At 52.9% G+C, this 22,136-nt stretch overlaps 1 protein-coding gene across 1 annotated transcript in view; it reads left to right on the top strand.

Annotated features, from left to right (window-relative positions):
• Galnt2 (polypeptide N-acetylgalactosaminyltransferase 2) overlaps window positions 1-21,242 on the top strand; it is a 139,517-nt gene extending 118,275 nt beyond the window's left edge. Inside the window, exons 8-16 of the mRNA XM_004640813.3 lie at window positions 82-169; window positions 2,927-3,014; window positions 3,556-3,659; window positions 6,260-6,386; window positions 10,366-10,458; window positions 10,658-10,741; window positions 12,286-12,412; window positions 15,809-15,928; window positions 18,980-21,242. Coding sequence (XP_004640870.1) covers window positions 82-169; window positions 2,927-3,014; window positions 3,556-3,659; window positions 6,260-6,386; window positions 10,366-10,458; window positions 10,658-10,741; window positions 12,286-12,412; window positions 15,809-15,928; window positions 18,980-19,135 — 987 coding nt within the window. The 3' untranslated portion in view covers window positions 19,136-21,242. The remainder of the gene's footprint in view (window positions 1-81; window positions 170-2,926; window positions 3,015-3,555; window positions 3,660-6,259; window positions 6,387-10,365; window positions 10,459-10,657; window positions 10,742-12,285; window positions 12,413-15,808; window positions 15,929-18,979) is intronic.
• Window positions 21,243-22,136: the final 894 nt, after the last annotated feature.

The raw sequence follows: 22,136 nt of genomic DNA on the forward strand, positions 1-22,136 counted from the left end.
ATTGCTTGGCGTGGAGGACTAGGGAGAGGCTGTTGGCTGTGCTAGAATCTGACAGCTGCTCTCGCCCTCCGCCCTGCTCAGGACAGGACTCGGGTAGTGTCGCCCATCATCGATGTCATCAACATGGACAACTTTCAGTATGTGGGGGCCTCGGCTGACCTGAAGGGCGGTAAGTGTCTCCACAGTTGGAAATGACAGTGACTGTAGCATTTACCCCACACCATCTTCCCCAAGATGTAGCTGCTGCCTTCTGTCTCCTGGGCCTATGGCTACCTCTTGGCACTTCATGGCTCAGATGCTCTATTCTCACTGGTCAGTGATGGTGAGACCTTCTGCTGATGCCCTAAGCCAGGGACTCTAGAGGTCCTTCCTGACCAGCAGGATAAGAGGAGCTCCACAGACCTAAAGTTTTGTGCAGGAAAGGGACTGGGCCTGTTTGTGCTTGTTCTGCTCAGCCTTTCCTCAGTACCCTGTCTCTCACTGGTCGGCCAAGTGGAGACCCAGCTTCTTACCACCCATTGGGTGCTAGTTCTGACTTCTTGCCCTGGTCTCACTGATGAACACTCTCGCAGCCGCTCACCTCTGCCTCTGCCCAGAGGCCTTTGTTTGAGTCACCTGCTGCTTTCCTATGATCTCCACAGCCTCTACCCTCTCCCTCACACCCGCCGCCCATGGAGCCTTGAGAGCAATTCATCTGAAACTCTCTGCCCTCTTACTATCAAGGACCCCAGAGGTTTTATGTGGCAAATCAGCATTTACTGTATTAAAGCCAAGGGATTTTTAAAACTTGAGATAAAGCAGGTACACCATCCTGCAGCCCTCATCTAATTCACTCGTCACTTTTGAGCAGTAGGGTTGAAGGAAGCAGGTAGGTCCTGTGTAGATCAGAAAGATCTGAGGTCAGGAGGGGTCCCAGACCACGCCTAGGAGGAGCTGTGTTCTGTGATGGTACCTAAGGGCCCAGTCATGGTACATGTGGTCCCTACTTGTCCTGGGGTTTCCGTGCCCCAGAGAGCCCTGCCAAAGCCCAGTGACTAAACCCTTTTACTCTAGAACTCTGCTGAGGTCCAAGAAATCAGAGGGCTGCCCTGATTGAAGGAGAACTTGCGCATTTGTGGCCCCAGGGCCATTCCAGACACAGGCCCTTTAAATCTGAGATTGATACTTGCGTGCAGCTTGTCTTTCTTAAATGAAGTGAAGTCTGTCTCACTGTCTAACATGTCGACTGGTTGAAGAAAGATGGACATTTACAGGCAGATACACAGAGGATCAGCTGCTAGTCTGATGTCGGAAAGAAGACAGAACTGTGAGAACCTGGCTGCCCCTCGAGGCTAGGGTGCTGGACAGTGAGTGCTCAGCTGCACCCCACCCCCACAGGCCCCGTTGCTGTGGGTGGGCTGCGTGCCCTCAGCATCCTCGTCTTGAGTAGTGGTAATCATGATGGCCACATAGGTCCTGACAGGACGAGAGTGACGGTGTGTCCGCCTTTGCTGGGATGGGGTGTGACTATCCCAGCACCCTGCTCCCTATCAGAGGGTGGGCTAGTTTTGTGGCTGTGCACAAACTGAGAAGTGCAAACTTTGGGACTGTTTCCTAACAAGTGGCAGGAAAATCGAGTGCACTGTCTTTGAAGAGAATAGGACCTTGGTCTTAAGAAAGTGGTAGTGTCAGAGCGTGTTGCTCCCTGAAGGTCTGGAAGAGCTGCCATCCCTCCAGTTGATCAGAGCAGGTACGGCAGCGGGCAGTCCCCGTGGGGGCAGCTTTCTACTAGGCCGGAACCAGGCTGAGGTCAGGCCAATAGCGATTTATGAAGGAGGACATCCTAATAGAATTTTTAATATGTTAAAGGTTATCACTACAGCACGTTAATAAAACCCTGAATCCAGATGAGAAATCCAAGCTTGAGTATTCAGGAATCCTGTTAACAGAAAGCTTAATTAAGCACAGAGACCTTCAGAGGCCCAGAGTGAAAGACAGGGACTTCTGGGGACCCAGGGTCTGGCGGTCAGATCTGAGGGTCACCACTCAAGTGCTGTGGTGCTTGTGTGCCAAGGGCAGAGCTTGAGTGCAGAGAGCCATGAGGGTGGTGCACTGGTCTCTTGGGTGTAAGAGTGGAACCTGGCCAGCCGTGGCCTAGGGCCCTGCAAGTGTCCGAGGCCAAGTACGAGGCCCAGGGGCTTCCTCTGCTGGTAGTCGGTGGACTCTAGGAATGAAATGGAGCAAGGGCTGTATTTACCAGAAACTGAAGCTTACTGGACCAGTTTTATAACTTTATGATTAAATTTCATCTGAAAGTCTCCACATTCCCATCATTCCTGCTTTAAAGTAGTTTCAGTGGCAATCCAAAGGAACCAAAAACAAGTTTGCAGGCCCAGGGCACTGACCAGATGTCTCCTTCTCTCGTGTTCCTGTCGTGTCCCGTGGACAGCATTGGGGACACCAGCCCATGGACAGTCTCATGGGTTGCTCATTTCTCACCTCTTACAGCTCTTGGATATACATAGACCCCAGTCCCTTTACATTTCACATTTGCTCTTACACTTTTTTTTCTTTTTCCCTTTAATTTCTGTTGACAGTGTGGACTGGAACCCAGGTCCTCGCACAAGCTAGCAAGTGGTCCCCCATGCTGCATCCCAGCGTCTTGCATTTCAGTGTTACAAAAGCCCAGTCTACATTTCCTTTTGGGGAGCATCAGGAAGATGGCCCTTCTCACCCATCCTCCTTCCTGGCTCCATCCCCCAAGTCCCTTTCTTCCAACCCTCTTTATATTGTGTCTTCATTTTCATCTTTTGTGTGTGTGTGTGTGTGTGTGTGTGTGTGTGTGTGTGTGAGCCCCTTCAAACACCATGTTTGAAGCTGTGAGAGACAGGGAGCCAAAAACAGAAACTCAGTCCCTCATCAGTGTGTGGATCTTTTCTCATGACAGGGTTTGACTGGAACCTGGTATTCAAATGGGATTACATGACCCCAGAGCAGAGGCGGTCACGGCAAGGGAATCCGGTGGCCCCCATTAAGTAAGTGTCAGCTGCAGGTGAGCATAGGCCTTTGGGCCTGCATAGCTGTGGTCTGTGCCTGCTCTCTTTCCCTCCCTCACCAAGCTCTAGGCTGGTGCTGCCACCAGATGGTCAACCCCTTGAGTCACTTTCAGAAACTCAACAGGTCATGAGGCATACCTGTCAGTGCTGTGTATCACCTCATGGTTATGCTCCCAGACATCCCAGCAACTGCGGGTGGAGGTGGGCTAGATGGCTTTTGTGTTTGTTTTTGGTGATTCTTACAACTACCCTATAAGGAAAGTGAGGTACTGAAGGCTGAGTTCCTTGCCAAAGACAGCTGCCCCATGGGTGGTCCCAGCCTTGCAGTAGGTGTAGGCCAGCCCTGGCACGTTGGACACATCCAGGCAGGGACTGGGGAGGCTTGGAGGCAGCGGAGTGAAATGGAGGCACTTGAAAATGTTTGGAATGTCCTCTTACAGTCTGTAAACTCAGGTTTGGTCATGGCAGGAGAGAGCTGTCCGTGTGGCCTTGACCTACGCTCTGCTCTTTGCCTCTTCAGAACCCCCATGATTGCTGGTGGGCTCTTCGTGATGGACAAGCTGTACTTTGAAGAGCTGGGGAAGTACGACATGATGATGGATGTGTGGGGAGGAGAGAACCTAGGTATGTACAGCCTCACACCGCAGTCCTGCTTTCTTTGGTGGTGTGTGGGGAAGGTGTGTGCCAACTCTTTGGCAAGCATTTAAGAAGCTATGGCATAGCCAGACTTGATGGTACATGCTTATATCCCAGCACTCCTGGACATGGCGGCAGAATGACAGGTTTGATCCCAGCCTGGACAACTTACAGTGAGAATCTCTCAAAATTAAAAAGGGTTGGCTGTACCTTTAGTACAAAGGCCCTGGCTTAACCCTGAACCACCAAAAGAATCGTGCCATCATTTAGGGCAGAACCGGCTCCTGTACCAATGCACCCAATACCCTCTTTCTTCTAAAGGTGACTTAGGTTGGCATTAAATCAAAGCTGGAGGTCAGGGCCCAAGCAGCCCTCTAGCAGAAACATGGGCTCTGTCCTGTCAGTAGGGCTATGGGTTTAGAACACGTACTTCAAAAACTGGCAGAAACAGTTGGGCATAAGGGCTCCGACGAGCTGTGTGGCATGGAGACTAGGCTGTGGGGCTCACATGTTTGGCCTGATGGTTATCAGGAGGCTGCCCCAGGTTGGCCCTGGCCATCCATCTCTTGATGACTTCTGTGAATGATTCTATATTGGCTTCATTTTCTGTTTTAAATAACCAGTGATAGTCGTTTTCACACAGGTTTAGGAGCAGTAAGGTTTTACAGGCTGTGGTCTGTTCATAGGCACCTCATGGCTCCAGCATGAAAGATTAAGACTCATGGACTGGTATTGTTTGTGGTGTCTCACCCCTACCCTTGTTGGCTGCACTTGAGGCCTTTACTTTCCAGGGCCTGGAGCTCAGAGCCAGTTCTCCTTGGCTCCTGAATGTTGTTTGGTTTCTTTTGTCATTGAGTGGGTGTGCCAGGGGAGGAAAGAGGGCAAGAAAAGGGAGAGAAATGACTCTTGTTGCTTTTACTCCTAACAGAGACTTTGAAAGTTTCTGTTAGTTTGAAAGCCTAGCCTGGCCTGTCACTTCCCCGTTGTGTTGGGTGTAGCAGTCAGTGAGGACATGTCTCTGGATCCCTGTGCCCGCGTTTGATGATGGAAGCTGCTTTTGCTCAGTGTGCACAGCAGCGAGGGGGCATGAGTCCCCCTCCTGTGGGGAGGGGCTCTAAAGACACACTGCCCTCACGGAGGGCTTGGGCCAGAGCCTTTGGGCCTGAGAGTCTTGCTGGAGAACTGAATGCTGGCGGGAGAAGGGTCATGGATCACATGTCAGATGGCCTGTATGTCTCGGTGCAGAGAGTCATTTCACACACCCAAGGTCATTGCACCCAGAGGCCAGAGGTGGACAGAGCTCGCTCGGATGGCCTGGGTGGCTGTGTTTTTGTTTGTGCATCCGTGTGATCGTGGAGGACCTGCAGAGATATCCCCTCCCGGGCTGCTTCTCCCAGGGCTCATGGCAGAGGCTGAGTAGCGCAGGGTTTAAGCAGAAAGTCTAGGCTGTCAGCCTTGCTTTCTCCTGAGCAGAGCTGCTGCTGCTTCCTGTGTATGTTGAGAATATTCACCTGTGGCTCTCTGGGGTTGTGCTGGAGAAGGAGAAATGGGAAACCCGAGAAAGATCCAGACCACTCCCTGATGCTGTGAGCTGGAATGAGGGGAGCATCCTGCTTCCCTGATCAGTAATGCATCTTCCTATGCCTTTGAGAATCGGCAAAGGGGACGAATGTCCTGGCCTTCCACCCTGAAGCAGTGGAGGGGCTTGTTGGGTGCTGTGGCTTCCAGTGCCACCAGCTCTTCGTGTGTCTGCAGAGGCAAAGTGTGCAGAGGCCTCAAGCTGTGTGCAGGTCCAGGGAAGGGCAACTGCCTAAGTTAAAAGGCAGGGGCCATCCAGAGCCATGTCCTCAAGGGTGGAACTTGAGTGAGATCAGAGTTGAAGTAGCTGCAGCATGCTGAGTGCAGATATGCCCTCCAGCCTCCCAGTGCCCCCACTGGCTCAGCTCTCCCCACACAAGGGCCCAAGTTTGCAGCTGCCAACAGGGACACGTATGCTGCCATTGTAATTCCTGAAAGGCAGAGGACATTTGACTCAATTAGTTGAACACTGTAAATAAAGTACAAAACATTTTACTGTGTTTGGTTGGATGGCATCAACCATAAGCTCTACGCCCCAGTGAGGCGACCACCCAGGTTACTGTTCTTTGGACTTGAGCTTGCCCCTCTGGCCTTGGTTTCCCAGCCATGGTAGAATCAATGGCTGTTGTGAGTGGTGTACAGACCCCTGCCACGCAATCCGGGCACTTCTCCAGGACCTGGCTGCCCATCCAGAGGATTTCACTGTGGCTGCCTGCCTGACATTCACATCCCTTCACTGTCACCTCCCTGGCACTGTCTGCGCTGAGGCGCATGTCAGCCATGGATGTCCTGGGATGCCCGTGGTCCAGCACCCGGTGCGCTGAAGCCAGATCCCAAGTGTGCTCCCTGCTTCATACTTCCTTGGTTATGCTGCAGTCTCCAAGCCACGTTCTGGAGGAAGCAGCTTTTCTCTGGCTCCTGCAGCAGTCGGGGCGGGGTGACTGCATCATGGGGACTGTTGTAGGGAAGCCCACCAGCCCCACAGGTCACCCAGTCTCATCCCCATCCAGAGATCTCTTTCCGCGTGTGGCAGTGCGGTGGCAGTCTGGAGATCATCCCGTGTAGCCGTGTGGGACATGTGTTCCGGAAGCAGCACCCCTACACCTTCCCAGGTGGCAGCGGCACTGTCTTTGCCCGGTAAGTACGGAGAGGCTACAGGGCCACAGTCCTGCCAGCTGCTCCAGGAACGGGTGTTACCCTGAGCTGCATGGCAACAGGCATCCAGTGACAGGTGTGGTACCATCAGCCATGGGAAGCAGCAGGTGGCTGGCACATACAGAAGGCAGAATGCTGGGGAAGGAAGTTGCCTGTGCACCCTCCATGGTGTTTTGCAAAAACAGTGCCAATGGGAGGGTGGGAAGGGGTGGCTTGCTGGCCAGAGCAGCTGGGATTGGAGGGGTAGCCTGGGGTAGGAGGAGTGGCCCAGGGGCAGCACCAGGGCATCTGGGGTGGACTAGTCTAGCTCCATATTGCAGTTATAGTTGTGAAAACCTAAAGATGTATGAATGTGCCCTCCCAGAAGGTGATATGGGCAAGTGTCTTGAAGCAAACAGCTTACTGTGCATTACCATTCAAGGTACAGTTAAGCCTCTTGTCTGTTGTGTGCTCCTATAACAGCACCATGGACTAAGTACTTCATGGTAGACAGAACTTACCAGTGGATGCTCATCACGTGGTAGAAGGGCAGTAGGGCACCCTGGAGGAGCCCTCGTTCCACCTGCAAAGGGGAGCCCAGCCCTGGTAGCCTGATCATGTCTTACACTGTTGTAGTGACAAATTTCAAGAGACATTTAGAAGGGGCATTCAAACCACAGGATATACTAGGACATCATGGCATGTAGATGTGATTCGTAATTGATCAAAGATATATTTTAGGAAACACAATAATGCCAGATGAAGAATTTTTGAAAAAAAAAAAAAAAAAAAAAAAACAAACCAGCAAATCACCATTCTGTCCGACCACATTTTCTCTCAAATGCTAGAGATAAAAGTGTGTGAGTTAGATCTTAGGGTCCTCTTTTAATGTACCTTTTCATGAGAGTAGACAGCAGAATACACATCTAAATAAGATCACTTCAAATACTGTCCTAATCAGTGCTATGAAGAAGGTAAAATGTGACAGAGCATGCCTGAGACAGGCAGAAGGTAAAAACATGACAGTGTGTGGAGTACCTTTGGGAAAGTGATGGGAGAGGGTACCCTCAGACCTGGGGACTGGCATCCTGAAGAAGGACAGGCTGCTGAGAAGGAACATGTGGGCACGGGTGAGCGCTCTCAAGTCAGAGGGCAGCCAGAGCCTACAGGAGGAGAGGACAGTGCATGGAGCCAGGAAGGCTGGGCAGGCCAGGCCATGCACCCTGGAGAGAATACCACTACCTTTGTAGCTCTTGGGTGCCAGGGAAAGCCACTGGCCTTGTAAGCACGAACCTGACCTCTGTCTTAGCTTCGGCAAGTTCCTTCTAAGGGCCAGAGAGTGGCAGAGAGGCGATGTCCCCACTACCGCCCCAGTCACTCTGAGTACCTGAGCAAGTGTGCACCTATCCTGTACTCTCTCTGAGGCAGTCCAGGAGTTATGGTGATGTCCCACTGCTGTGATGACATGGCACCCACTGAAGACGGAAGCCTGGGGTGTTACTAATATGCACATGCTAAATAGAGACTGAATTTTTAATACACAGAGCCTGTTTCTGGGGCAACTTGAATAGAAGCCAACACAGCAGACAGTGCTTCTGATCACTTATCTTCCTCAAAACATGTCTTTTCATGAGTATTGTCTGTGCTTCATCTTTGCTCTGTTTAAACAGAAATACAATCTTATACAATGAGCTGTATAAAATCAAACACTGATGTTCCCCGGGGGAACATGGAATTGTTCCCAGAAACCTCTAGTATAGGCATACCAGATACCTCAAGTCAAAGCCACTGATACTGCCCAGCGAACAATGAGGTTTGGAAAACGGTGTGTTAAAGCCCTCGAGATGTCAACTTTCCACACTATTGGCAGAAGCACTCTTGGGCTGGGCATGGTGGCATATGCCTGTAATCCTAGCTATTTAGGAGGCTGAGCCAGGAGGATTTATAAGTTCAAGCCATCCTGGACCATGTAGTAGGACCCTGTTTCATGATGTTTAAGTTACTGCCTGGGCCACCCTCAGCAAGGCTGCCTTCTCTTAGCAGACTTGAAGAGGTGGACTTTTGTGTGGCTGAGGTCCTTTCTGGCTTCCCTTAATTTCCTGTAATGTGTGACATTGGATGCATGAGTACATCACTCTGTAAGTGCTTAAGATCCAGGAAGGTGTGGACAAAACTGGGCCCCTCTCTCTGCATGCCTCTGGATCCCTGGGGTGTGGTTGGTACCAGTGAGTATCCCAGTGGATGAATGAAAGAAAGGATCCAGAGTCACCCAGGGTACAAAATACTTGACATCCACAGCTTAAAGGAAGAAAAGTTTATGTTGTCTTACATTTTAAGAAATCTCAGCTCTTGCATAATTGGCAGTATGACAGAAGGGCCTGAGTGGAAGAAAGACTGCTCACAAAGAGGACAGGGAGGAGAAAACCTTTCCAGGTCATACCCCTTGTGACCTGCCGCTTCCTACCAGCAGCCTTCACCTCCTAGCAGCACACTCAGCCACAGAAGTTGCCAGGAGATGAACTCACCGATGCACACAGTGCCCTGTGATCAAGGCAGAAGCCCTGCTCTGCTCACTTCAGGCTTTGAGGGATGTTCTCAGTCTGAACAGTAACACGCCTCAAGGCACATGTGCGACTCCACGGTATCTCCCTGTTAGCAGACATGAAGACTTACATGATGTAAACACTGTGATTGGAATTTATAAATTCTTTAAGCTGTGAAGGCTGAAAGGAGCCAGGAGACCTTGAATCAGATTCTTCTGTGTCCTGGTGAGGATTTGGGTGTCAGCGGGCTAGAGTCCTGGCCTGGTTCTGAGCCACTTGGCCAGGGTTTGGGCCAAGTTAAGCTGGGAATCATCTAGCAAGACTACAAGTCCCACTGTGAGTAGTTGGCAGCTGTCTGAGGAATGGCACCTGGGACCTGTGTTCTCCTGCACTGAAGAACTCATTGTTCTGCAAGAGAAAGCAAAAACCCTGCATCTTATTACAAAGAAGATTGCGCCCTGCTCTCATACGTGCTGGTTCTGGCTCCCCATTGGCCTCTGTCCTGCTCTCTCCTCCCTCCACATATTCTCTTTGAGCCATCCTCGCCCACCAACAAGACCCATGTACCGTGGATTGCCACTGTGCACAGTTCTTTCATCTCATCCTGTCCCTGGATTGGGCCTTGCAGTTTCTAGTTATTTTTTTACCATTATAAATAATGCTGAAGTGGGCCAGTTTTCACGTATGCATGTCATTGCTGGTTATTTCCCAAAGGTAAATTGCCAGGAGTAGGACGCTGATCAGCAGTGGGCAGCCCCAGCATTGCTTTGCCTCTTAGTGGTGCTCTTTGCTGCAGCCCAAGTCCCCTTGGTGCAGAGCACATGGGATAGGCATGTCATTCTCCATTCAAGAGGCCACACCTGCAAATTGTTCTCATAATCATAGCTCAGGAACTTGAAGGACTTAGCATTTACGAAATCTTTCTGGTAGAGAAAAGGAATGATTTTAAAGGTGGCATTGCCTCTGAGCTATATTTGCTGTGAAAGAACAGGATACAAATCTCCAGTGCCCAGTGAGGGCTGCTGTGTCCTGGTTGGAGTCACGGCCTAGGGAGCCCCTCCTCTCAGCAGGTCTGCAGGGAAGGAAGGGGCTCCAGAGTCAAGCTGACCTGTGGTGCTGAGGCCCAAATCACCGGGCTGTGGACACAGCTGCCTCCGGGCCGTGCTCTCTGCCCCGCACCCATGAGCACACAGCACATCACTGCATAAGGACCACTGTCCCTCTCGGGGGCTGGCCCAACGCTTCATAGTTCCCCCGCACTGTAATTCTAGCTCACCTTTTGGTGTCTGATCTTGTGACATATTGGAACAGCTCTGGAGGCCCTAGACCCGCTGGATGGCCACCTGTCTCCCCGGGCTGCTCTGCTGCAGGAAAGCACAGTTAGAAGGGTGCTTCTGAAGGAGAGAATCACACCTTAGGAGGTTTTGTTCTGTTTCTAGCAATACTCGCCGGGCAGCAGAGGTCTGGATGGATGAATATAAGAACTTCTATTATGCAGCAGTGCCTTCCGCCAGAAATGTTCCATATGGGAAGTAAGTGTATTCAGCCTTCTCATGTTGCCTGGAAAGCCCGGGAGGAGGGGTGCTCCCAGGAGACAACAGGACCTTTTGCTTAGGGCTGGGTGTGGGTGGCAGGGTGGCGTTCAGCAAGGCCTGCATAGATTGAGCCACACGCCGTGCCGAGCCTGCTGCTATGGCAGATGTTCACAGTGGATGTGTTCCCTCTTCCCAGCATTCAGAGCAGATTGGAGCTCAGGAAGCGGCTTGGCTGCCGGCCCTTCCAGTGGTACCTGGAGAACGTCTACCCAGAGTTGCGGTGAGTCCCAGGAACTGCAGCTTTGTCTGGAGGGCTCGCAGTCCTCACCACGGCTACCATGGAGAGTGGGTCTTGACCCCACTTCTGTCCCCAAGACTCTTTAAGGACAGGTCCCTTGCTCCAGTGGTCCCTGATCTCACTTCCCTCCTGGCTGCTTCCGCTCACCTGTGACTGTGAAGAGGCAGAGGGCCTCAATGGCTGAGAGAGATGGAGGAGGAAGTAGGTGCAGGGTGTCGCCGCCAGGGGCCTTCCTCCTGCAGGCCATTTTTGCCATGTGATGCACTGGGGCCCTGTCCCACTGCACCGGGGTCCGCGCAGAAGTGTCTTCTGAACCTCATTTGTCCACCTTGCCTTCCAGCCAAGCTGTTTTAGGCCCTGTGGCCTGAGGGGCGCTGAGAACACTGCAGGAGACCAGGGCTCGCTCAGCACCATCCTATCAAGGGACTGTCACACAGGTTGCACCTCTGGGCTATTATATCTAGATGTCCCAGAGCATTTTACAGCAGCCTGCTCATCTGTGCACAGAGACTGGGAATGTGAGCATAGCCACCACTGTCCTTCTGCTGACGGCTCCTTTAGAGCCTCGTGGGGGTGCACGTGCGAGTCAGTGACGAGGCTTCCCTGTGTCTGCTGGCCATGGCATGGCTCTTCAGTGCTGTCTCCTCCACTTTTAAGGTGGTAAAAGAGACAGCAGGCAGCTTGATCCCCTCCATCAAGGACAGCATCCCTGGGGTTAGGTGCAGTGATGGCCATCAGGGTAGACCCAGTTATCATCTGTCCTGCAGCGGAGGGGCCTCAGGGAGTGTTTTCAGTCCCACAGTGGCAAAAGCCTTTTTTGCTGCCACACTTGCCTGTGGCTTGGCAGGTAGAAGTATCAGGCCAAATGATGATGCATCTTTTCACCGAGGTCACCCACCATTTGGGGTGGCACTGGCCCTGAGCCCTCTCACAACCACTCCCTGGGCCCCTGGCCCTGCTCTTCACATCCTCCTTGGACCCTAGCCCTGCTGGCAGATGAGGGAGGCACCAGCGCGTGTGTCTGTGACAGTTGCCACCATTTGGCAAGCGTTCCGTGTAAACAGGCTTAGGGTGAGGGCTTCCCCTGAGGTGTTTACCTGCCAGCCTGGTCAGTGGGTTTCAGATGGGAGAGCACACTGAGGTTTAGAGTGATCCTTACCTAAGCAGCTGCACAGCCCTCACTGTGCTAGAGCCTGTGGCTCTGTGTGTCTTGGGCCACCTGCAGGTCCACTCAGGCAAAGCCCAAGGAACACATGCCCTTGCACTGGGTGGAGGGCCTGTGTGGCACCATGTTGACTGGTATGCTAAGTGTCCAGCCAGCACTCATGTCAGGAGCCATTCCTTTCCAGAGAACCTTCCCTGGCACAGAAACCATAAGAGAATTCTTACTCATATCTTAAAGTGTTAGAAGCACAGAGGCCAAAGCCCTTCCGTACCAGGATGTGGGGCCTAGTGGCCCATTTTCTCTTGTTCCCACTACCACGATGAGCTCCAGGATTTAACCAGTGGTCTCAACTGCCTTTCAGGGTTCCTGACCACCAAGACATTGCTTTTGGGGCCTTGCAGCAAGGGACCAACTGCCTTGATACACTGGGACACTTTGCTGATGGTGTTGTTGGGATTTACGAGTGTCACAATGCTGGAGGAAACCAGGTAGGTGTATGTGGTTGGGTGTGCAGCTGCAGGCCTAGAGGCGCAGGGCAGGTCCTAGGGACACAGCTGTGGCTGTTGCCTTCTTCCTGCAAAAAGGGTCTGATCCCTGCTAGTCACCACCTCTGTGGAGCCTCAGGATCAGCTGGGACTCTGTGGACCTGCATTGATTCAGTGACCCCGTCCTTAGCCTCAGGCTGGGCTCTGTGCAGTGGCCAGGGGCAGTCTGTATAGGCTGGTGATCTCCGTCCCTTTCTCTATGCTGACTTTGACCTCTGTGCTGTGTGCTCGTGCCTGCAAAACACCCATTCTGCATTCGCAGCCAGGTTTGTACTTGAATGCTGTGTAGACACCTGTGTCCCAGTATAGGAGGTGCTGGGCCCTAGACACTGTGGCTGCTGCTGTAGCTGTTGTCCCATTAGATGATGATAGCTTAAGGGGTAAGAGCCATTAATTGTCTCAGTTTTACACATGCCGCTCCCGTCGTTGCAGAGGGAAATGTGAACCCTTCGGGGGCCCAGTGTGGCCTGGTGTTTCAGAGGCCGGGAACACAGGCTCCTTTGCCCAGAAAGCAGTGCAGAGCGCTCTGACCCCGTCTGAAACTTTGCCCGACTCCTTGGGTCTGCCTCAATAGAAAAGGCAGCTAACCTGAACATAAATCCAGCTGTGTTGATCTCAGACCCTGCTCTCAATAGAAATGACTTTGTGCGACTGGTTGATGCAGACCCTCCCAGTGCATGGGAGTCATGATCCCCAGGTGCTCCTGCTGCCTCCCCCACATTTTGGAGCCATTTTCAGGGGCTGTGGGCGGTGGCCTGGGCACACTGAGTGACACAAGGGGTGGGTCTGCAGGGCTCAGCTGTACCCATCCTGGCCCCAGTGCAGGTGTCAGGCCCTCTGCTGCTTCCCAGCACACGTGCACCATCACCAGGCCGTCTCACCTGGCTTCTCAGGTGCCCGGCCTAAGGATGTGCCCAGGGGACAGGCTCCGGGCTCTGGCTGTGGCTCAGTTCACATTTCCCCTGTGTGGCCTGTGGCATGTGAGTCCCCATCTGTATTCTCTTCTCAGGAGTGTCTTGGAGGAATAAGATGCTGTGCCCCTTGGAATCCCTATGCGTGGGCACTGTGGTCTTTGCTGCTGCTCCTAGGGGCCTGGAGGCCACCACAGTCTCACAGGATTGGTGGTGACAGCAGGTCCCAGCAAAGCGTGTGGTTCTTGTTCTGATATAAGTTTGCCTGGCTCTGTACACTCTATGGGAAGCCTCAGTTTATTTGGGCCTCAGCGTTGGCATGCGGGAAGCACTAAGCACAGGGACAGGTATGTTAGCCGTTGTCAGCCTGTGCTGCCAGGTTCAGACTCTTCCTTGTTCCTGTTGGCTTTGCCTCTTCCTTGGTGCTGAGTTCCATGATGGCATTGGCAGAGCACGACCATCAGAGGTCAGGCCTCCTGTCAGGAGCTCTGTGGGGTGAGGCAGGCCTACCCTGCAGAGTACAGAGGGGAGAGTCTGGGCCAGTGTCCCAGCCCGTCTGCCCGAGCTCTGCAGTGGACTTACGCCTGTGTGGGCCACACCTTTTGCCCTAGCTGCTCACCCAGGAAGAGTCCTGTAGTGGCTGCAGGTCAGCAGCAGGCAGAGGTGTTGCTTGCACTTCATCGCCCGTGACCATCCCTTGCCCGCCCGCTCTCAGGCATGGCTCTGGCTCCAGGACTCTAGTTCTCATTGCCCCCTCAGAGGCAAGGGTGCACTGGCTCGGACAACGAACCACTATTACCCTGTCCACAGGCACAGGAGGCCACTGGTGACATGTTGCTGTCAGGCAGCTTTTTGTGGACAGACTATGGGAGGCCACCAGAGCAGCTGACCCCAGATGTGGGTTCTGGAGCACGAGCAGTGGCCACTGCCCAGAGCTTGGCTGGCAGGTGGCATCACATGTGTGCCAGGGCATCCTTGGGGACAGTCAGTCCAGTAGGACCCACAAAGGCTGCCCTCCTCACTGGCCTCTGCTTCCTTCCTGCTGCAGTGGGGTGTTGCCGCTCATTGGGTCCTTTCTCCTCGCCTCAGCAGGTGTGTGCTGAGACCTGCTCATCACCCAAAGTGTCATGCCCTGCTGTTTTGTCTCAGGGCCACACACAGGAATCTGCTAGAGAACTTTGTCAAGCACTGATCCCAGTGGCCACTCGCCTGGGGATGCCTAGCACATGGCCCACCTGTGTCATGGAGCCGTGGCCTCCTGGGCACTGACTGACTAGCAGATCGTGTGCTCCAGAGGGAACGTTCTGATCTGCAGTAACCCTTGCAGCCCCAGCTGGCCACATGTGGACGCAGGCTCTTCAGGTGTGACTAGTGTGAGCTAGGTTTTCACTTTTAATTTTTTTTTTTAAATGTATTTAGTACAGGGTCTCACTACACAGATTGGACTCATAGTGATCCTCCTGTTTTCAGCCTCCAAAGTGCTGGGATTACTTAATCTTATGGATTTAAGTGTAAACAGCCGCATCTCAACCCCTGATGTGCATGCTTGCACACTTACACGTGAGTGTGTTGTTCAGCACACAGAAGAGAAGGTTTCAGTGCTTTCTGGCTCACTTTTCTTGTCTGTAAACTGAGACTATCAGAGCTCTGCACAGGGCCTTCTCATCAAATGCCTAAAGCAGAGCCTGGCACAGAGCCAGTGACAGGCGCCGCCCGCTGTGTCGTGCACAGACTGCTGCTGCCTGCTCGCAGGGCTTGGGAGTGTTGGCACCCCACCATGAGGCTCATGCCAGCTTACTTAAATCTGTAGCAAGTCCTGTATAATTTTTGAAATTTGGTCTAGATGTGTAAGTCTGTTTCCAGACCATCCCTGCTCAGAGATACCGAAGCAGCAAGGGTGGACAGCTGGACAGCCGCCCACCTCATAGGCCGCAAAGCTGCCGCTGTGGTTTCTGCGGCCTACATGCCAGTGTAGAAGCGCAACCTGGCACTGTGACTCACATTTGGGGCACAAATACCAGGTGCTATCACTTTAATCCCAGCACTTAGGAGGAGACAGGATTTCCGTGAGTTTGAGGCCAGCCTGGGCTACATAATATGTTTAAGCCCAGCCTGAACTGCTTAGTAAGACCCTGTCTCAAAAAAAAAAAAAAAAAGTGCGTCTATGATCCAATACCTTATGCTGATAATCTTAGTTACTGCGTTTTGCAAGCCACTTTATGCTCTTGTTGGCCAAATGAGTATTTAGGGTTGTACATTGAAGGCAGCAGCCTGTCTGTAGGCTGGTCTCAGGCTGAAAGTACTTCAGTAGTTCTGATTAGGGTAGGTTCTAGATCTCCTTCCAGCACCACCCATTTCCCTGTGGGACCCTCGCGACTCTGCCTGTCTCCCCCATGTGGCGTGTTCTGCCCGGGGTTCTGTGTTCCAGGAGTGGGCCTTGACGAAGGAGAAGTCAGTGAAGCACATGGACTTGTGCCTTACGGTGGTGGACCGGGCGCCTGGCGCCCTCGTCAAGCTGCAGGGCTGCCGGGAGAACGACAGCAGACAGGTGGGTGTGCCAGCCACTGTGTGGCGGCTGTGTGTGCGTGTGTGCCCCTCGTCACCCCTGCACGGCGTCCAGCCACCTGTCCTACCTGAGCTGGAGGACTAGCGTTATTTTCACATTCTCTTCCCCATGCCAGATAGCATTTGAAAGACAAATTCCATGTTTGTGTTTGTTCATTACATGTTTTTCCTGTTCAAATTTACAGAAATTTTTAATAATTAAAGTTCAAGTGGATGTGATTTCATACACGTCCACACTTGCACCCACATGTGTCAAGACAGTGTATTCTTGTGGGTCTGCTTAGAATGGTGTGAAAGTGGTCCACATTCACTAGAGACCATGCTTGAATTTGGTCTTTTCCAGGCTGCTGATACATGGTGTGATCTTCTCTTGAGGGCCTAAGCAGGGGCAGCAGGTCGTGGTCAGCCCTGACCATGGTGAGAGTGAGCCAGGCCCTTGCCGTGTGCCGTGTGCTGTGTGCTGAGCTGAGACACCCAGTACGTTGGGTGTCTTAAATGTTTTCATATCACTATTTCTGGCTTGTTGTGGATTCCTTGGGACACAGCTTTGCTGTAGGTTAGCAGTGTCTTGTGCTGCCTTTTTTTTTTTTTTTTTCTTTTTCTTTATCAGTTGAGAGAGTGCTATACTAGCAGATCCCAAAAGATGGTTTTATCAGATATGCCCACGGTGAGAACTTGGAAGCATCCTCCTGCCAGGAGCCCTGGGCAGCAGTGTCAGGAATAGAAAAGCAAGCACAGAGACAGGCCTGCATGCCCCGTGCAGGGTGCTGGCCCATCTTCCTGTGGTCCCTCCTCACGAGATAGCTGACATGGAGAGAAACTGAGGCACGGAGGCTACTACAGCTGAAAGCCAGCAGGTTTCTAGTCCAACACGCATTCCACAGAAGAGGAAGCCATACTGGCTGGGAGAACTGGATCAGTCTCTCTGTAGATCCCAGTGGTCAGGGAAGTGCATGCAAAGGGCCCTTTTCCCCCATCGTCTCTGAGTCCCTGTGCCCGTCTCTGAGTGCCCTGTGTTTCTGCACAAGCTCAGCCTAGCTTGGCTTTGGGGATCCAGTGCCTGCCTTCTGCTCACCAGATAAATGGTTGTCTGCATTGATGCAGTTACTTGGCTTGGATGATGTCCCAGAGGCATGGCTGGTAGACAGGACAGCCACCATCCCCTGCACCCAGACCCCCCAGGACCAGCCAGGCCAGCATCAGAGGTGCCAAATGGTCCATCTCACCTTGAACCTAGGCAGCATTTCCCCTACCATAACGGGCAGAAATGTCTTTGATGTAAGGTAGTGATGCCTTCAGTATGACTTGGATAGTTGATAAGAATTTCGGCTGTAGTCTGAGCTCTTTAACTAGACCCGTGAAGACATTGTGAGATGGGAACAGTGCATAGTTGGCCTTCCTGTATAGGATGTGGGTCACAGGATCTCTTGGATTGTACCCCAAGCTCCAGAATTACAACTTGGGAGGGCTTGTTCACATTATCCCACCCAACACACATCAGAGCTGATAGAACCCCCTTCAAGGACAGCTGGCTTTTCTTAAAGGTCCTCTGCTCAGCTCACATGCCCTGAGGGCAGAGGTCAGAGGCAGTTTCTGTTCTTCTGGATTCTTTGTTGACCTGCTCAGAGGACTTGGCAGCCTCGTTGTACCAAACCAGGGAATCAGGAGCTGGTGGGACTGAGGAAGGGGTGGGCAAGTGCCAGGGACTCTAGGGGAGCAGGTGGGCATAAACAAGCAGCGGTCAGGAGGGCATCCTCTCACACTTGTGGGGGCCTCTCCTACCACCCAAGCCCTCGATCCTTTGCCTCCAGCAAGCATCTGCTCAGCGCTTCTTGGGGTGCATCCTCCACCCCAGAGATGTTGAGTTTCCAGGCACGTCTATGCCTTCATATTGTGTGTGGGTTTGCAGAGTCAGAGTAGAAAGGAGGCAAGAATGAGGAAATTGAATTCCACAGTGTCAGAAGGATTTGCCTAAATACGCAAAGGAGCTTCAGTGCAGACAGTGTAAAAAATTAATTAGAACCACAATCTCTGCTAATGAAGGAAGAGCTTTGAGGAGGAAAAAAAATGTATTTTAGTTAGTTTGTTTGTTTCATTTCTGTCTTTTTTTGAGACAGGATTTCACTGTGTAGTTCACGCTGGCCTTGAACTCACTTTGTGGCCCAAGCTGGCCTTGAACCTCGCAGTGACCCTCCTGCCGCAGTCTCCTGAGTGCTGGGAGAGAGGCACGTGCCACCACACCAGGCAAAATATGTCTTTTAAGAACGAACATTAAAGATTTTAAAATGGGGATATTTGCATCCCTTACTAAACATGGGCAAGGGAACCTCAGATTTCCGTGAGTCTGTGATGGGCGTCATTTACTCTGTGGCTGGTCCGTGGCCATGTGTGAATGGAAGGAGCTCTGTGATTATGGCCTGTGCCTGCCAGTGTGCATTCAGCGCTGGACTCGCTTGGTTCTGCCGTGCAGGTGCTGGGCCTCCTGGAAGGGAGACGTAGGTCCTCACGGTGCAGTTGCACATGACCAAGCAGCACAGCATCTGACCCTTTCCACAGGGCAGCCTGTTCCCATAGCATCTTTCTCCTGTTGGGGACCTGACTCCACTCCTGGCTCTGCTGGGTCCAAAGCCCCATGTGGATACTCAGAGGTGCTCTGAGGCCACCTGGCAGGTGGCTTCCTGCAGCTGGGGCTTCCCAGAGACTGTGACAGGGTGAGACATTACTACATCAGCCACCCGTGTGCAGGCTCCTATGCCTGAGTGTTCATGTTAATAACCTAATAACCAACAAAGGTGCCCAGACCTGGGGCCCAGTGAGGAGGGATGGGGGCTTTGAGCTTTGCACCCAGAGAACCTGGATTTCCCTTCTACCCTCTGCACGCTAGGGCCAGTTTGCTGAAGCTCTTGCTGACCCTTGTTCTTGATGGTCAGGGACTGAGAGAGGAAGAGTTTTTCTGTTTGAGTGGAGCCAGGGACCCACTGGGGCCTGGCCTGGCCCACACCCTATCCCCAAGCCATGTTCTTATGTTTTGCAGAAATGGGAGCAGATCGAGAGCAACTCCAAGCTGCGGCACGTCGGTAGCAACCTGTGCCTGGACAGCCGGACGGCCAAGAGCGGGGGCCTGAGTGTGGAGGTATGCGGCCCGGCACTCTCGCAGCAGTGGAAGTTCTCGCTCAACCTGCAGCAGTAGCAGCCTGGAGCCCACACCTGCTGCCGAACCACTGGCCAAGCTGGTGATCGCTTTATCGATTATGTTTCTTAAACTTTCCGCGAAACTATATACCTCAGTATTCCATCATGGTCTGAAAGCCGGAGAGCTCCAGCAAGGCGCAGCTGTGCTGACAGACACAGTGGCGGCCGGAAAGACTCAGCCGTTCTGCTCGGGCCCAGCTGGCCCCTCTGTGGCCGCCCTCCTCCTCTCGCTCAGTAGCCAGGAGCCACCCGGCTGAGGCATGCGGCTAAGAAGCAGCTGTGTGGGCATGGTGGCAGAGGGAGGAGGGTGCAAGAACTCTCAGCACCACCATCCGATCCCATCAGCGCCCCACGTGGGTCCCACAACACGGCTCACATCATTGCAGGTTCCGTCGCCCCCTCTCCCACTGATGTGCTTGGTGTATTTGAACGTGACTTTTCTATGGTGGGACACTAAATATAAATATATACAAAAGAGAATGTATGGTCAGTCCCCAGTCAGTATGTCGCTTCTCCCCTCGGCACAGAGTGTGCTGGGGGAGGGGCCGCCTCTCCTTTGTACCCTGGAGCCTCATACCCACGAGGCACTACTGTGGCCACCAGAGGCCTCCCAGACCCTGGCCCCACCCACGGGCACCTCTGTGTGGCCTCCACATGGGAGTCGTGCTGTGTTGGAAAATCCACTTGTGTCTCTTGGTGTCCATAAACCCAGATAGGTTCCTTATTTTGGCAAATATTGCTTTGTGGTTTTTTTTTTTTTTTTTTTTTTTAAATTAATGTTTTTTTCTTTAGGGAAAAAAAACTCCAATCCCGCAGCTCCTAATGTGAGCTGGGAGTATCTCCACTGCCCTCCGACAGGGCAGGTCAGTGACCCTAGACAGCTGTCACGTGCTCATGTCACGCTCGTGGGAATCTGAGACCATGTGCAGCAGGCCGTCAGAACTGACACCTGCAGGCCGGGTGCTGGCCGTGCACCCTGACCTGCACATCTGGCTGGTGCCCTGTTACCCAGTACCTGTACACGAGGCCGCCTGGGGACATGGGTAGAGTTGGGAGGAGTCAACTGTACAGGACCATGACCTTGTGAGTTGGCCACACACCGTGAGTGAGCTTCAGGTGGAGTGGAATTGGCTGCGGTAGTAGAAAGAGATACCCAGGCACCTCCTGTACAGGAATGTCTCTGCAGGGCCCCTGTCATGACACGGCCCCGGGCCATCATGCCGTGGTCTCCGCCCTGCCACCTGCCCACCCATGAAGATGTCCAGTCTCAGAGGCTGGTTGGGCTCAAGGTGCCTGTGAGCTGTGGAGGTCCTGGAGGTACAGGCAGCTGGGAGTCGCTGATGCACACTCTTCCTGCTGGTGTCCCTCCACGGCCACCCCACGTGGGAACAGCTGATTGTGGGCCCGCCCTGTGTCTCATTTGCTGCCCCTGCCAGGCAACAAGATGCAGCTTAGAGACAGGGACTATCAGCTGTCTTCCAGGCTGGGCCCCCGGGGAGATCTCACGTGGGTGCAGGAGGCTCATGCCGCAGAGCAGGGTAGGGTGGGGTCTGTGCTGCTCACCCTGGCACTTGGGCCCTGGTCACACCCAGTCACCTTTGAGCTGCTTTGTCAGACACACACCCATGGGAGGCAGACGGGGCTGGTTTCTGGTGGTGCTTGTTGAGCTGTCACCTGTGCCCCTGCTGTGTTGTCTGGCCACTTGGGGGCACCACGTGGGTGGCCCCAGCCGAGGCCTCTGGGCCAGTCCCCAAGATGATCCCCGTTTACAGGACACAGCGTGCCAAAGTGACTTACTGTGCTCATGTTATTTTGTAGTCCTTGGGACTGTCCCACCCACCCACTCCTGTTTTTAAAAACAAACTTTCCAAGACCTGTCCGAGCGCAGCACGCAGACAGTCATCCTCTGTGGTCCTTGTGTCTCCTTCAAAGCTGAGATGATGGTATCTGTGGGTGTGTTTTGCAAATTTAAAATATAGTTTGGTAATTTTTTTCCAGTTGATTTTTAAAAAGAACTGCTGTACAGAGCTTGTACTTTGTCCATTTTATAGATGGAAACCATCCTTGAAATTGTTTAACTTAAATAAAGAAAAAGATGCTTTATAGATAGCGCCGTCTGGTGGCGGCTACAGCCTCTGGGTCTTTCTGGTGTGAGTGGCTGATCTGAGGCTGGGCCGCCATCCTGTCCCCTGGGGCCTGCACCGTTACTGTTTCTCCTTGCGCTGTAACGACACATTTGCCTGTTACTGCCAGCCCTTCTGTCATTTGTCCCTATCTGTAACGATCAGTGCTGTCTGTGAAGTGGCCATGATGTTCTGGGCGCCTAGCCAAACCCTTAAATGCATTCACATTTTACAGCTGCTGGGAAAGCTGGTGACAGGAGTGGCACCTGCTTGGGTCATACGCTTCCTAAAGCTCTGTACGTTAGTACTGGGACACTCCACTTGGGAGCCAGTGCACTTGCATGTTGGCTTGGGGGTGGCACTCACTAGGTGTCTGGGGTGAGCTGAGGCTCCCGAGATACGGATGTGTGACTAGCCCTGGTGTGCTGAAAACCAGCACTGGCCACTCACTCCGCAGTCTGGGTGGACACGGGACAAGGGAGACCCTGCCTGTGCCCTCTCCATTATTAGAGATAGCCAGGATGCAGCTTTGCTGCCATCTGAGGGCAAGAGCTCTTCCATGGCCTGGCAGTACAGTGTGCTCAGGCCTGGCAGGGACCATGTGCCTCCTACTGACAACATGGGGAGGCCAGCCTGCTTTGGCGCTGTTGTTGGGAACTGTTGTCCACAGAGGCCCAAAAAGGGTTGAAGATTGGGCCACACTGCCACCTCCCAGGTGTCCAGCTTACAGATGGCCTGTCACAATCTACCATGTCCTGTGGCTAGCCTGGTGGAGTCTCTCGGTCTTCATCTCTTGAGTACCTGACTTACACAAGTGACTTTGTCTCCCCCCTGCTGTGACGTCAGAGGGTCAGTGTTGGTGATGAAGAGCACAGG

This window comes from Octodon degus, unplaced genomic scaffold, assembly GCF_000260255.1.
Source record: "Octodon degus isolate 3935 unplaced genomic scaffold, OctDeg1.0 scaffold00127, whole genome shotgun sequence".
NCBI lineage: Eukaryota > Metazoa > Chordata > Mammalia > Rodentia > Octodontidae > Octodon > Octodon degus.